We start from the raw sequence: 15,572 nt of genomic DNA, 5'->3' as shown, positions 1-15,572 counted from the left end.
CGCGCTGCCAAGATGGCGACGGCCCGCTCTACACACTTTAGGCTTCAAAAACACACTTCAGGAGTCTACGGGTGACGTCACAGACACTACATCCATGTTTTTATACAGTCTATGCGTACGACAACGCAGAATGAGGTGTTCTTCCAGGCAAATAAAGTGTCCTAAATAAGTGCCCCGTCATTATTAAACTCTCCTTTCACCCAGCATATGTGAAGTGGAACAGGACCACTTCCCAACAGTCCTTGTTTAAGACTCTCATCAACAGATGACTAGTTTTGTGTGCGGGAAGGGGCACTTTTACACCATTTCTTTTTTTTCCAGTAACGTTAAGCAGCACAACAGTTCATGTGCTGGTCATCGCCTAATTAGGACCCGAAGTAGATAAATATCATGTGTGTTTTTTGAAACAGTATGCGGTAGCAGCAGGAAACTCTGTATATTCATGCAGTTTGCGCATGTCAGAAGAGTAAATCCGATCAGAAGCTTGTGACATATAAATGCGCATATCAACTCAATCACTTTATTCAGCGTTCATGTAAACACTACGTTCAGATTCGTCAATCAGAATGTATTCATTCCGGTGGAAGCAAAAAGTGTCCATGTAAATGCACCTAATGATTGTCTTGTGGACAACTGTCAGGTCAGCAGTCTTCCCTATGATTGCGTAACCTAGTGAACCAAGCTGAGAGACCATTTTGAAGGCTCAGGAAACCTTTGCCGGTGTTTTGAGTTGATTAGCTGATTGGCATGTTACCATATTCTAATTTGTTCGTGCTTTTTTGAAGCTTTGATTGTGTTTACAGTGTGCACAATTCACCTATCTGTATACCGCTGTTTTCACTGTCATAAAAACAGGCTGATGACTTCCTTGTTCTATAAAGTCCCTCCTTCAGAAATACGTAACGAGTTCTGATTGTGCCAGCGGTTTCTGTGTTGTGATTCGACACCAGCTGAGCGCACGCTGCCCTCCTGGAAACGCGATTGGGCTAGTTTTGAGAAGCAAGTGGGCAGGATTCGTTTTGAAAACCTGGCAATCCTGATCTGAACCATAGAAAGTAAAAGAACGCACATGCTGGAAATGTACTTATAATCACAGGAGCGCTTTTACTGACGAGATGCGCATGAAAATCGCATTCGATTTTTTGCACAGCCCTAACATCTAGTTAACAAAGCTAAACAGCGTTGCCCTTTGTGTAATAAGTTACAGAAACTGTTAAACGCACCAACTTAAATAATAAAATACACTTACCGGTTTTGGTCCATAAACAACGCCTTCTCCAGACAAAGAGAGAACTGCTCCATCTTTCAAGAATAATCTTTGTGCGAATACTTTTCCATGACATTCTAATTTATTGAGAAGCACCTGTATATATTATACTTATAGACCTGTTTGTTTATACTGTGTAAAGTATTCAAGTGAATCATTTCATTTGACATTTCATTTCATCTTTCTAAAAAAAATCTAGAAATTTTGATGCAACTCAGAAGAGGCGGTGTAAGTATGCTTTCTCGAAATGTTGCACCGAAGCTGTGAAGCTCCGTAAAGAGGTGGATAAAATCATACTAAGTCGCACAGGTATGGATGCTTTTTTTTTTCTATAGCAACTTTAGATGACTAACACCTGTAAAGGCGGGATCTAAATTTCTCTGTTACAAAATGCAGCAATGGACTTTCTGCTGGATGCGATGCCATCTCAGCTTAGGAGCTACTTCCCTGAGAGCTGGTTATGGGAGGAACACACCAGCAAGTAAGAAACCTTTGAACTGAACCATAATAAACATTATTATTTTATTGCTTTATTTCACGGATAATAAATTTATTTTATAATAAATAAATAAAAATGACTCTCTGAAAACTAATTTAATCTGTTTAAGGTCTGGCTCAGTAAGCATTACCAAAATTATTCCAGACTCACTGACTACATGGGAGCTCAAAGCAGTTGGGGTATTCAGTGAGGGTGAGTTAACAAGCTGTATTCTAGAATATTTGTTTTAGCTTCACCTGGTGGCTGAAAATGGAATTATATGCATCTAAATTGCTGGCTGAAATTTACGGTGCCCGTAAGGGTGACTTGTTCGGTTTACTTAGTTTTGTCGTGGCCACGACATAATAACTCGTGGGAACGTGATAATATGTTGTGGCCACGAGATATTAATTTGTTGGAATGTCATATTAACTCGTGGGAACGTCATATTATGTCGTGGCCACGACATCATTTTGTCGAGGTAACGACATTCTTATGTCGTGGCCTCGAGATGCTATGTTGAGGGAACAACATCCATTTCTCGTGGCCACGACTTCTTATGTTGAGGGAACGACATGTTTTTCTCGTGGCCACGAGTTTAATGCGTAAACAAACCTGCGTGACCATAGCAACCCGGGATTATCAGAGATGGATTCATTTATATTTTATTTTGAATTAAGAAATTATTATATTATTTATACATATAAAATTTATGCATTTACATTATGACATTTTATGTTAATGTTGAGCATTTACAGTACACTATTATTTATAAAGGTATTCAAAATGTTAAGTAAAGAGATCAAAATTGAAGCAAAAAAAAAAGAATATAAACTAAATAAAAAAATAACCAATAATAATAGGCTAATAATAATAATAATGTACACATATTATGGGGAAAGACTATCGGTTAATGGACTTACAAGACTGTAGGATGGATAAAAATAGTTCCCTCAACATAAGAAGTCGTGGCCACGAGAAATGGATGTTGTTCCCTCAACATAGCATCTCGAGGCCATGACATGAGGATGTCATTACCTCGACAAAATGATGTCGTGGCCACGACATATGACGTTCCCACAAATTAATATCTCGTGGACACGACATATTATCATGTTCTGACGAGTTATTATGTCGTGGCCACGACAAAACTAAGTAAACCGAACAAGTCACCCTTACGGACACCGTAGAAATTGCTAGATAGGCTGAAATAACATTAACTATTGTGACTGATCTACTTTTTATGTGAATTATCTAGCTACTAATTAACTACAAATTACAGTAGCACATTAAACCTATAAATGGTTAGTCCATTCGCAAATGTAAACTCTGTCATCATTTAGTCACCCTCATGTCATTGCAAGTTTGTGTGACTTTCTTTCTTCAGTGAAACACACAAACAAACAAAAAAACTTGTTTCTTGTCCATATAATAAGAGTCAAACAGAACTAAAACTATTTAGTTCCCATCATTCATATCAACATTCTACTAATATATATATATATATATATATATATATATATATATATATATATATATATATATATACATACATAAATACATATTATATATACAGATAGATAGATAGATAGATAGATAGATAGATAGATAGATAGATAGATAGATAGATAGATAGATATTTAAGAAAGTCATACATGTTTGGAACGAAGGGTGAGTAAGGGTGAGTAAATGATGATAAAATTTTCATTTTTGCATGGACTATCCCTTTAAGGATATAATGTGAGTAACTGGTAAGTTTATAGTAAGTACATACTAGTAATTAAGTATCTCTGGCAGAACAGAACATTGTATCCCAGTATTTGCAAACCGAAAGTAATTACAGCCAGTTTTTATTTTTTTCTACTTTTACTCATTATTCGACTAGTCTGACAGAAGTTAAGATCCTTTAAACCAAATTGAATTAACATGCAAATTGACTGAATCTGTTTCCAAGATGAAAACAGGATGCAACCCACATGCCACATAAGTAGGTCATGTGACAACAAAATACTGTTTATAAAGTAGCATTTCCAACCATATGAATGAGCCTCACAAAGACGGTGTTCATAACCAACAATGTATTCTGGAAAACATTACCATGTATTGTGCATGCAGACTTTTGTTTAAGGTGTTTTTGGTTCTAATCTCAGACTCTCCTGTTCACTTGGCCAGGGATCTGTGTCTCAGAGGAAAATATTCAGGTGATCCAGGACATTAGTGTAGATGTGCCCTTGCCTTATTCCATGGTTCGTGGAGAGCAGATTGAGCTCAGGGGTTCAGTCTACAATCAGCGTTCGTCAAGCACTCAGGTATAAGGTTCAGTTCTTCATCAGAAGAATGACTTTAAATAGAAATTATACATTATGATCTACAATAACATTCAGAAACTTGGGGTCAGTACATTTTTTTTAAAGAAGTTAATAATTTTATTTTTCAAGGATGCATTAAACTGAGATACATTGATGAATGTATGAAAAATGTATCTCAGTTTCCACAAGGATATTTAGCAGCTCAACTGTTTTCTTTGGCAGTGACCTTGTGTTTCTTGAGCAGCAAATCAGTATATTAGAATGCTTTCTGAAGGATCATGTGACACTGAAGACTGGAGTAATGATGCTGAGAAATTTGCATAGCCATCACAGGAATAAATGACATTTAAAAAAATATTCAAATAGAAAATAGTTATTTTAAACTGCAATAGTATTTAACAATATTACTGTTTTATTGTATTTTTGATCAAATAAATGCAGCCTTGATGAGCATAAGAGTACCTTCCTTCAAAAACATAAAAAAAAATCGTACTGACCTCCAAACCTAGCAATATGTGTATCTGTTTATTTATGTGACTACCACATGATGAGTTAATTACAGTTCTTTTTCTCTCTGTATCTTTCTATATCTCACACAAAAACACATAGTTCAGTGTGACTCTGACAGCAACAGAGGGAGTGTGTGTGTTTCGTGGAGCACAACAGGGGAAAGATGGAAGGCCACATGAAAACAAGGGGCAAATAGCAGGTCATTCAGTGGCCTTGGTCACGTTCTACATCATGGCACTGGAAGCAGGCACTCATACGCTCACTTTCACTTTAACAACTAAATGGGGCTCTGAGAGTGTGGTCAAGAAATTGAAAGTGGTGGTAAGATGCAATACACAGTCAGTGCTAGAAGACTTTTTAACTATTATATGACAAACATACAGTACAAACATTTTGAATATGATTTCTCATGATATTCTTTAAAATGATGTTTATTGTGAACTAAATCACTTAGTATGCCTGAGATTATGATCTGATAGCCTAATGTTCTGGTATTCACAGCCAGAAGGAATTAGAAAGGAAATACAAAGTGGTGGAAGAATAGATCCAAATGGAGTCTTTGGTAAGGATGTCTGAAAAGTAACAGCATGCTCTCTGTTCATGTCGTGATGGAGTCTCACACCATTTCTTTTTCCTTTTTTTAGGCACATCCATGCGGAAGCTTGAGTTTAAAAATGTTATTCCTCCAAACATTGTGCCCAAGTCAACTGTGGATCGTATTCTTACAGTTAATGGTATAATGTCTGTGAAGCTTGAGCATATTTGTGCAAATGCTAAATGACACTTTTATATGATATACACTTGTATATCAGATATTGAACAATAATGTTACTTTTATAAACTGTGTAGATTAAAAATTACTATTCTGGAAGTTCCAAAAGCCCAGTAACCCCTTCTTTATATTCAGGTGAAGTACTGGGAGAGCTTCTGTCAATAATAAATAACCCAGAAGGTTTAAAACAGTTGACTAACCTGCCACGGGGAAATGCAGAGATGGAGCTCATGGGACTCCTGCCAGTCTATTATGTCTACCACTACCTAGAAAAAACAGAGAAATGGGACATTCTGGGGAAAGATGCTGCGGCGAGTGAAAAGGAACTAAAGAGGAAGATGCAAGCTGGTGAGATAAGTATTGTAAAATTGTTGAAGACTTTTCTCTACATTTAATGCCTATCAGGGTTTTTTTTTGTTAGTTTTTTTTTTTTCATTATTATTTATTGTCAGCATTTCCTGTACACTCAATTTCTATATAACAGTAAAATAATTTAATGATCATTTTGATCAGTAATTTTGAACAGTAATTGCTATTTATTTTCAGTGTAATTAAAACTTCATATTCCACGCAAAGATACATTTTCTTAAGATATTAAGTCTTTGTTTTCTGAGAAATGCATCAAAATTGCATCAGTGCTTGAAAAATATCTGCCAGTGGGGTAAAAAAAAAAACATCTTGTTGACTCCTTAAGCAGTTTTTATTCTTCTAGTTATTTTGCTTCTTAAAGGGTTAGTTGACCCAAAAATGAAAATTATGTCATTAATGACTCACCCTCATGTCGTTCCAAACCCGTAAGACCTCCGTTCATCTTCGGAACACAGTTTAAGATATTTTAGATTTAGTCCGAGAGCTTTCTGTCTCTCCATGATGTCACATGGACTACTTTGATGATGTTTTTATTACCTTTCTGGACATGGACAGTATACCGTACATACATTATTAATGGAGAGACAGAAAGCTCTCGGACTAAATCTAAAATATCTTAAACTGTGCTCTGAAGATGAACAGGGGTCTTACAGTTTTGGAACGACGTGAGGGTGAGTCATTAATGAAATAATTTTCATTTTTGTGTGAACTAATCCTTTAAGTTCCTTCACTGTTCCTTTCTAGGCATCACCAGCATAATGTCATTCAAGCTGAAGCATGAACATGCCTTTAGCATGTGGTCGAAGAAGGACAAATCTGCCAGTACCTGGTAATCAACTGCTCAGTTTCTTAGTTTTCCCTCATTGGTAGCTGGAAGGGTTTTTTTTTGTTTGTTTTGTTTTTTACATACTACAGAAATAACAGTGCACAAAGAGATTAAGTACCATTCACATGCTTTAAGCATTCACAAAATCTTTTTAGGGTGACGGCTCTCATTGTCAATACTCTTGCTGACATGCATGAATACGTCTCTTTGGAGTCTGAAGTGCTGATAAACACCATCCACTGGCTGATTAAAAATAGTCAGAATGATGATGGCTCCTTCTCTGAGAAATCACAAACTAATCCACTTAAACTCATGGTATGTGAAAAAGGAAAGTCTATATGTATTATGTATTTTGCAGTGTTTTGTTCAAGATTGTCTGGTTTCTTTAAGGGTACCGGGGAAGATACATGCTGCATTTTCCTCACATCTTTTGTCATGATTGGAATTAAAAATGCCATGAAGGTCCCAAATGTTAACTTGGAGGTACAAGTACCAGGAAAATCTTACCAATCAGAAACCTAAATGTCAGACAATTTGTTCACATGTGTTTCTCCTGTCTCTCCAGGTCTTTAAAAATGCTATAGATCGTGCCGTGCAGTACATCATCTCTAAATTAAAGACAACTGAAAGTGTATATGCAAGAGCCATTGCATCTTATGCTCTGACACTGGTAGACATCCATAGTGTGTCTGCAGTTGGTTTTTATGAAACGCTCAAAAAGCAGGCTCAAGTTGATGGTAAAATCACATTTGGGATATTCCACACACTTTTGACCAAAACATCAGCACAGTTTAGACCCTCTCATATTTTTAACACAATATGACCCATTTGTCCGTACATTTTCAGGGAACCCAGCCACAGTTCGTTTCTGGCAGGAGTCCAAACTCCACAAGGATTCATTAAAACCCAGTGACGTGACGGCAAAGACCGTTGAAACAACCGTTTACGTCCTACTTAACACTTTAGTCAGAGGTGATTCCACATATGCAAAACCCATTCTGAACTGGTTAACACAAGACCAGAGATATGGAGGGGGAGTCCATTCAACACAGGTACTCCAGTGCAAGCTGGCTTGTATATTCTGTTTTTGTAAGCTTGTGATCTGTTTTTGTGTACATAGTTGTGATCTGTTTTTCCTCAAATTTTCAGGACAGCATTCTCACTTTGGAGGCACTTACCAAGTACAGCATCTTAGCTAGTCGAGCCACTTTAGACATGGTGGTTGATATTGAATACAAGACTAAAGGTGACATCAAAAGAATCAGACTAACTCAGCAGAATCCTGTGCATAAACCAATCGAGGTAAGATGTCAAATTTTTGTGATTTTTACTGAATTATTAAGAGAGGGATATTTTATTATTTAAAATTCTTTATGAATTGAATTCCAGTCTTCTGTTTTCTTTTTAAAAGGTGACCAAAAATGATGATGTAATCATCAAAACTGCAATGAGCTCTGGTGTGTCATTTGCCAGTGTAAGTGAGCATTTTATTTAACATAGGAATATACAATATATCGACGTGATGCTGGTTGATATTGCTAATATTTATTGACCAATATTGGATATATATTTGCACACTCATTAACACCCATTTTTACATTTAGACAAACTTTGCCACCTTCTAGTGCTCACTTAATTTAGGATCTAAAACGGAAAACGGGAACGGTCTTTCATACTTAGAGTACATTTATTATGTTATAATACCTAAATTTGCTCATATCATTTTAAAGTATTAATGTTATTTTTGTGGTAGTTTGCTTTTGTTGATTTCTTTTTTAATTATACCACCCTTGTCATAAATCATATTTATAGGATGGGCTTTCTCAGTGTATACAGGTGCATCTTAATAAATTAGAATGTCATGGAAAAGTTAATTTATTTCAGTAATTCAACACAAATTGTAAACTTGTGTATTAAATAAATTCAAAGCACACCGACTGAAGTAATTTAAAGGGTTAGTTCACCCAGATAGCAAATTTATGTAATTAATAACTTACCCTGATGTTGTTTCAAACCCGTAAAACCGTTTATCTTTGGAACACAGTTTAAGATATTTTAGATTTAGTCCGAGAGCTCTCAGTCCCTCCATTGAAGCTGTGTGAACGGTATACTGTCCATGTCCAGAAAGGTAAGAAAAACATCATCAAAGTAGTCCATGTGACATCAGAGGGTCGGTTAGAATTTTTTGAGCATCGAAAATACATTTTGGTCCAAAAATAGCAATTTATTCAGCATTGTCTTCTCTTCCGTGTCTGTTGTGAGAGAGAGTTCAAAACAAAGCAGCTGGATATCCGGTTCGCGAACGAATAATTCAGTTCACCAAATCGAACTGAATCGTTTTAAACGGTTCGCATCTCTAATACGCATTAATCCACAAATGACTTAAGCTGTTAATTTTTTTTTTATGTGGCTGGCACTCCCTCTGAGTTCAAACAAACCAATATCCCGGAGTAATTCATTTACTCAAACAGTACACTGACTAAACTGCTGTGAAGAGAGAACTGAAGATGAACACCGAGCCGAGCCAGATAGCGAACAATAGACTGACTCGTTTACGAGTGAAGAACCGGTTGCATCGGTTTTCGGATCACCAGTAGTTCTTTCAGACAGTTCGATTCAATAAACCGGTTGAAGAAAACGGTTCACCAGTTCTTTTGCGCTCGACGTATAATGGCGTCATTTGCGATGATTGCCCTTGATTCAAGCCTTCGGTTTACCCGCGCTCATAACACTAGCACAGAATCAGTTCAGAATCAATCACCAAAAGAATCAGTTCAGTTCAGACGCCCTGTGTGTCGGTCTGCTTCACGCTGAATCACACATGCGCAGTATCATCAGCTCCTCGGTTCACGAATCGGATGCGTCTGACAGAAACGGTTCTTGACTCGTGAATGAGTTAATGTTTTGTTCGTTATCTGGCTCGGCTTGGTGTTCATCTTCAATTCTCTCTTCACAGCAGTTCAGTCAATATACTGTTTGAGGACATGAATTACTCCGGGATATTGGTTTGTTTGAACTCAGAGGGAGTGTCAGCCACATTAAAAAAAATTAACAGCTTAAGTAATTTGTGGATAAATGCGTATTAGAGATGCGAACCGTTTAAAACGATTCAGTTCGATTTGGTGAACTGAATGATTCGTTAGCGAACCGGATATCCAGACTGCTTTGATTTGAACTCTCTCTCACAACAGACACGGAAGAGAAGACAATGCTGAATAAAGTCGTCGTTTTTGCTATTTTTGGACCAAAATGTATTTTCAATGCTTCAAAAAATTCTAACCGACCCTCTGATGTCACATGAACTACTTTGATGATGTTTTTCTTACCTTTCTGGACATGGACAGTATACCGTACACACAGCTTCAATGGAGGGACTGAGAGCTCTCGGACTAAATCTAAAATATCTTAAACTGTGTTCCAAAGATAAACGGAGGTCTTACGGGTTTGAAACAACATGAGGGTAAGTTATTAATTACATAAATTTGCTATCTGGGTGAACTAACCCTTTAAGTCTTTGGTTCTCTTAATTGTGATGATTTTGGCTCACATTTAACAAATATCTCAACAAATTGGAATACTTCATAAGAAAAAAAAAATTGTAAGTGAATTGTCAGCCTTCTGGCAAGTATGTCTATTTACTGTACATGTACTTAATACTTGGTAGGGGATCCATTTGCTTTAATTAATGCCTCAATTTGGCGTGGCATGGAGGAGATCAGTTTGAGGCACTGCTGAGGTGGTATGGAAGCCCAAGTTTCTTTGACAGTGGGCTTCAGCTCATCTGCATTTTTTGATCTCTTGTTTCTCATTTTCCTCTTGACAATACCCCACAGATACTCTATGGGATAAAGGTCTGGTGAGTTTGCTAGCCAGTCAAGCACACCAACACCATGGTCATTTAACCAACTTTTGGTGCTTTTGGCAGTGTGGGCAGGTGCCAAATCCTGCTGGAAAATGAAATCAGCATCTTTAAAAAGCTGGTCAGCAGAAGAAAGCATTGAGTGCCCAAATCATCACAGTCTTAACACTGGACTTAAAGCAACTTGGGCTATGAGCTTCTCCACCCTTCCTTTAGACTCTAGGACCTTCGTTTCCAAATGAAATACAAAACTTGCTCTCATGTGAAAAAAGGACTTTGGACCACTGGGCAACAGGCCAGTTCTTTTTCTCCTTAGCCCAGGTAAGATGCCTCTGACGTTGTCTGTGGTTAAGCAAATTCCTTGATACATCTGTGTGTGGTGGCTCTTGATGCCTTGACCCCAGCCTCAGTCCATTCATTGTGAAGTTCACTCAAATTCTTGAATCGATTTTGCTTGACGATCCTCTTAAGGCTGCGGTTCTCTCGGTTGGTGGTGCCTCTTTTTATTCCACACTATTTCCTTCCACTCAACTTTGTTAACATGCTTGGATACAGCACTCTGTGAAAAGCCAGCTTCTTTGGCAATGAATGTTTGTGTCTTACCCTCCTTGTGAAGGGTGTCAATGATTGTCTTCTGAACAACTTTCAGGTCAGTAGTCTTGCCCATGATTGTGTAGCCTAGTGAACCAAACTGGGAGACCATTTTGAAGGCTCAGGAAACCTTTGCAGATGTTTTGAGTTGATTAGCTGATTGGCATGTCACCATATTCTAATTTGTTGAGATAGTGAATTGGTGGGTTTTTGTTAAATGTGAGCCAAAATCATAACAATTAAGATAACCAAAGACTTAAACTATTTCAGTCTGTGTGCATTGAATGTATTTAATACATGAGTTTCACAATTTGAGTTGAATTACTGAAATAAATAAACTTCTCCACGACATTCTAATTTATTGAGATGCATCTGTATTTTAAACACCACACCAATCCAGATTTTTCTTGTTTTCAAAAACCCTTTGCATTGAACCAAATTCATTAATTGATTAACCTATTTTTCTACAGCTGAGAACAGTGTTCTATGAGATGACAGAAAACAATGAAAATTGCTATTTTGATATGTCAATTGACATTCATGAAAGTGTCCCAGATTCAGATGGTAAGTTTGGTACTTTTGTCTACGTTTGTTTTCTTTTCAAATGAACTTGGTTCAGCTAATTTGATTTCTTTGTGAGCAGATCCTATGCTTTTGTCACAGCGGATTGTGGCCTGTGCAAAGTAAGTCCGTAGAAACTCCTGATAAATACAAACCCGATTCCAAAAAAGTTGGGACACTGTGAATAAAAAGAGAATGCAATGATGTGGAAGTTTCAATATTTTATTCCGAATACAACATAGATGACATATCAAATGTTTAAATTGAGAAAATGTATCATTTTAAGGGGAAATTAAGTTAATTTTAAAATTAAGTTAAGTTGACTTTCTCAAAAAAGTTGGGACAAGGCCATGTTTACCACTGTGTGGCATCCCCTCTTCTTTTTATAACAGTCTGCAAACGTCTGGGGACTGAAGAGACAAGTTGCTCAAGTTTAGGAATAGGAATGTTGTCCCATTGTTGTCTAATACAGGCTTCTAGTTGCTAATTCCTAATGAATGTTGTTCAGTTGCTTTGACGCAATGTATTTTGTTTAAAGCGCTATATAAATAAAGGTGACTTTGACTTTGACTTTGACTTTGCTCAACTGTCTTAGGTCTTCTTTGTCGCATCTTCCTCTTTATGATGCACCAAATGTTTTCTATGGGTGAAAGATCTGGACTGCAGGATGGCCATTTCAGTACCCGGATCCTTCTTCTACGCAGCCATGATGTTGTAATTGATGCAGTATGTGGTCTGGCATTGTCATGTTGGAAAATGCAAGGTCTTCCCTGAAAGAGACGACGTCTGGATGGGAGCATATGTTGTTCTAGAACTTGGATATACCTTTTAGCATTGATGGTGCCTTTCCAGATGTGTAAGCTGCCCATGGCACACACTCTCATGCAACCCCAAACCATCAGAGATGCAGGGTTCTGAACTGAGCTCTGATAACAACTTGGGTTGTCCTTGTCCTCTTTAGTCCCGATGACATGGTGTCCCAGTTTTCCAAAAATAACTTCAAATTTTGATTAGTCTGACCACAGAACAGTTTTCCACTTTGCCACAGTCCATTTTAAATGAGCCTTGGCCCAGAGAAAACGCCTGCGCTTCAGGATCATGTTTAGATATGACTTCTTTTTTGACTAAAAGAGTTTTAGCCGGCAACGGCGAATGGCATGGTGGATTGTGTTCACTGACAATGTTTTTTGGAAGTATTCCGAAGCCCATGTTGTGATTTCCATTACAGTATCATTACTGTATGTGATGCAGTGCCGTCTAAGGCCCCGAAGACCACGGGCATTCAGTATGGTTTTCCGGCCATGACCCTTACACACAGAGATTGTTCCAGATTCTCTGAATCTTTGGATGATATTATGCTCTGTAGATGATGATAACTTCAAACTCTTTGCAATTTTTCTCTGAGAAACTCCTTTCTGATATTGCTCCACTATTTTCAGCCGCAGCATTAGTGGAATTGGTGATCCTCTGCCCATCTTCACTTCTGAGAGAAACTGCCACACTGAGAGGCTCTTTTGATACCCAATCATGTTGCCAATCGACCTACTAAGTTGCAAATTGGTCCTCTAGCTGTTCCTTGCTAACTGTCCCAAATTTTTTGTAGCCCTCATGAAATCCAAAATTAGCCAATATTTGGCATGAAATTTAAAAATGTCTCACTTTCAACATTTGATATATTATCTATATTCTATTGAGAATAAAATATAAGTTTATGAGATTTGTAAATTATTCCATTCCTTTTTTACTCACAATTTGTACAGTGTCCCAACTTTTTTGGAATCGGGTTTGTAGCTACAGGTTTTAAGTGTCTCAGTAAAATTCTTATTTGTATTCAAATGCCTACATTTTAATTAAAATGAAAACATTGTTTATATGTAAAGATACAAGCCACCTAAAAATGAACTTGAAACGGAATCAGGAATCATTGTGATGGAAATTCATTTGCCGACCGGTGTGACTGCAGTCCAGGAAGATCTAGATATGGTGAGGGTCAAAATGCAAATACATTTTTACTGAAGCCATCCCTTGTTTCAGAAACTTTTTGTGACATTATGTCTCCATTTTTTACAGTACCTGAATGGACTTGAGTCTCGGATTTCCAACTATGAAGTCAATGGTGACCAAGTCATCCTTCAGATAGATTCGGTGAGTATCACTAGGCAGAACAATTTTTTTGCCTTTTGACTTTTTGTATTAAAATATGGTGTGTACTTGATTTTGTAGAATATTTCACCTAAACAATACTTATCATGCAGATACCATCAGAGGAGTTATACTGTGTGGGTTTCCGTATTCAAGAGGAATTTGAAACTGGCATGACCAGAGCCTCTGTATTCCAAGTCTATCAATTTAGTAATCCAGGTATATCGTTTATGCAAATGTTTGTGTTATGTCTGGCTGAACTTATTTTAGATATATAAAGCAAGCATTCTCATCTTATTTTTTAATAGAAAATAAGTGTATAAAGTTCTACCACAAACAAAGTCGCAAACTGTTACGACTCTGTGAGGGAGACCAATGTCAGTGCATGGCAGGTAAGCCACATAAATGACAGAAACAAAACAATTTACCAAATAAGTAAATTAATGAACCATTTTGTTGTGTCTTACTTCTTGGGGCTCCTGGTAGTCTGGTGCCCCAGGGCAATTCTGTCAATCTTGACCATTAAAAAACACTGGATTAATACCACTGCTGCTCATGTAGTTATCATTTACATCTGTGAGGTTAACGTGTCTGTGTTAATAACAGTTTGCTCATTGGTATTTTCATGTCCTTTTCAAAATTAGCGGAATGCTGCAACTTTAAATCCACCATTGATCCCAAAATCACGGCTGTACAGCGTAAAAATGACATGTGCAAAGAAAGCATGAATTATGGTAAATACTAATCTTTATGAAGCTTTAAGCCATAAAACATAATTGTCGCGTATACATGTGCAAATCGGTACATATAATTTACAATGTATTTTTTCCCTAGCATTTAAAGTGTTAATTGAATCATCTGAGGCAGGAGGAGATTTCGTGACCTACAAAGCGAAAGTTAAAGCAGTGCTCAAGAAAGGCAAGAGTTTACGGAATATTATTTGTCTGCAATGTTTTAAAGCAAAAAAGGCTTGAATAAACAATTTAAAGAAACAAGTTTCATGACAGCTTCAATCCATCCTCTTAATTTATCTTCTACAGGACAAACAGACGACCTAAAAACAGATTCAGTGATAGACTTAGTGAAGAAGGCAACTTGCAGTTCAACAGATTTCGAAGTTGGCAAGCAGTATCTGATCATGACTGCTGAGAGTATTAAGATAAAAAGGAATCATGGTTATAAGTAAGTCTTTGTTTGTTCATTTGATTGATTGATTGATATTTTTTTCAAACCCACATCATATAGTACCTTATGCTCACGTTTTGTGTCGAGACAAAGTTTTGTTTGACACAAAGAGTCGTAATATTTTTTTTGCTAGTTTTTTTGTTTTTTTTTCGGTTGCATTGCAGGGTCAATTATAAAGTAAGTGTGTTTCTCATTTACTGTTATGTACAGAAGCCTCCAAACTGATTTTCTTTATACAATGTTTTAGGTATAAATTTCCTTTGGACTCACATGCTTGGGTGGACTGGTGGCCACTTGACTCCGACTGCAGTGATGCTGTCTGCAGACAATACACCAGTGTTTTGGATGAATTTGAATCTGATTTCTTATTATTTGGCTGTGAAGATTAAGTGCTAAATTGCATGTCAATAGAAGAATCATAATTCATATGCATGTTCTTCTATTCTATGGCAACAAAATCTGAAAAATAAAATTGAGATTTCAAGAATAAACAGTAACTTTTAAATAAAAAATTTTCAAAAGTACCTCAAAATATGTGATTATTTTTGCCACTCTCAACCACATATGCAACACTGAACAACAACAAAAAAAACATTACATGCAATTTGCCTCAAAGCATCAAATATTGTAATATGAAACAAACATTTTGTGTTGCTTACTGACAAACAGACGTTTAGGAAAGTGTTTGCTGTTATTTATGTAA

The 15,572-nt window shown here is 36.9% G+C and overlaps 1 protein-coding gene across 1 annotated transcript in view; it reads left to right on the top strand.

The window, feature by feature from the left end:
* The window catches only part of LOC132136973 (complement C5-like), a 33,792-nt gene extending 18,411 nt beyond the window's left edge, over nt 1–15,381 (top strand). The window contains exons 18-42 of the mRNA XM_059547432.1: nt 1,467–1,576; nt 1,664–1,748; nt 1,876–1,958; nt 3,918–4,054; nt 4,664–4,885; nt 5,066–5,126; nt 5,209–5,298; nt 5,472–5,684; nt 6,450–6,534; nt 6,687–6,846; nt 6,922–7,014; nt 7,097–7,268; nt 7,378–7,583; nt 7,681–7,833; nt 7,943–8,005; nt 11,452–11,545; nt 11,625–11,664; nt 13,423–13,525; nt 13,613–13,687; nt 13,798–13,903; nt 13,993–14,076; nt 14,329–14,418; nt 14,519–14,602; nt 14,725–14,866; nt 15,117–15,381. Of these exons, the coding sequence (XP_059403415.1) occupies nt 1,467–1,576; nt 1,664–1,748; nt 1,876–1,958; nt 3,918–4,054; nt 4,664–4,885; nt 5,066–5,126; nt 5,209–5,298; nt 5,472–5,684; nt 6,450–6,534; nt 6,687–6,846; nt 6,922–7,014; nt 7,097–7,268; nt 7,378–7,583; nt 7,681–7,833; nt 7,943–8,005; nt 11,452–11,545; nt 11,625–11,664; nt 13,423–13,525; nt 13,613–13,687; nt 13,798–13,903; nt 13,993–14,076; nt 14,329–14,418; nt 14,519–14,602; nt 14,725–14,866; nt 15,117–15,258 (2,893 nt within the window). The 3' untranslated portion in view covers nt 15,259–15,381. The remainder of the gene's footprint in view (nt 1–1,466; nt 1,577–1,663; nt 1,749–1,875; nt 1,959–3,917; nt 4,055–4,663; nt 4,886–5,065; nt 5,127–5,208; nt 5,299–5,471; nt 5,685–6,449; nt 6,535–6,686; nt 6,847–6,921; nt 7,015–7,096; nt 7,269–7,377; nt 7,584–7,680; nt 7,834–7,942; nt 8,006–11,451; nt 11,546–11,624; nt 11,665–13,422; nt 13,526–13,612; nt 13,688–13,797; nt 13,904–13,992; nt 14,077–14,328; nt 14,419–14,518; nt 14,603–14,724; nt 14,867–15,116) is intronic.
* The last annotated feature ends 191 nt before the right edge of the window (nt 15,382–15,572 follow it).

This window comes from Carassius carassius, chromosome 4 (genome assembly GCF_963082965.1).
Source record: "Carassius carassius chromosome 4, fCarCar2.1, whole genome shotgun sequence".
Taxonomy (NCBI): domain Eukaryota; kingdom Metazoa; phylum Chordata; class Actinopteri; order Cypriniformes; family Cyprinidae; genus Carassius; species Carassius carassius.
This window is presented reverse-complemented; position numbering and strand designations above follow the sequence as displayed.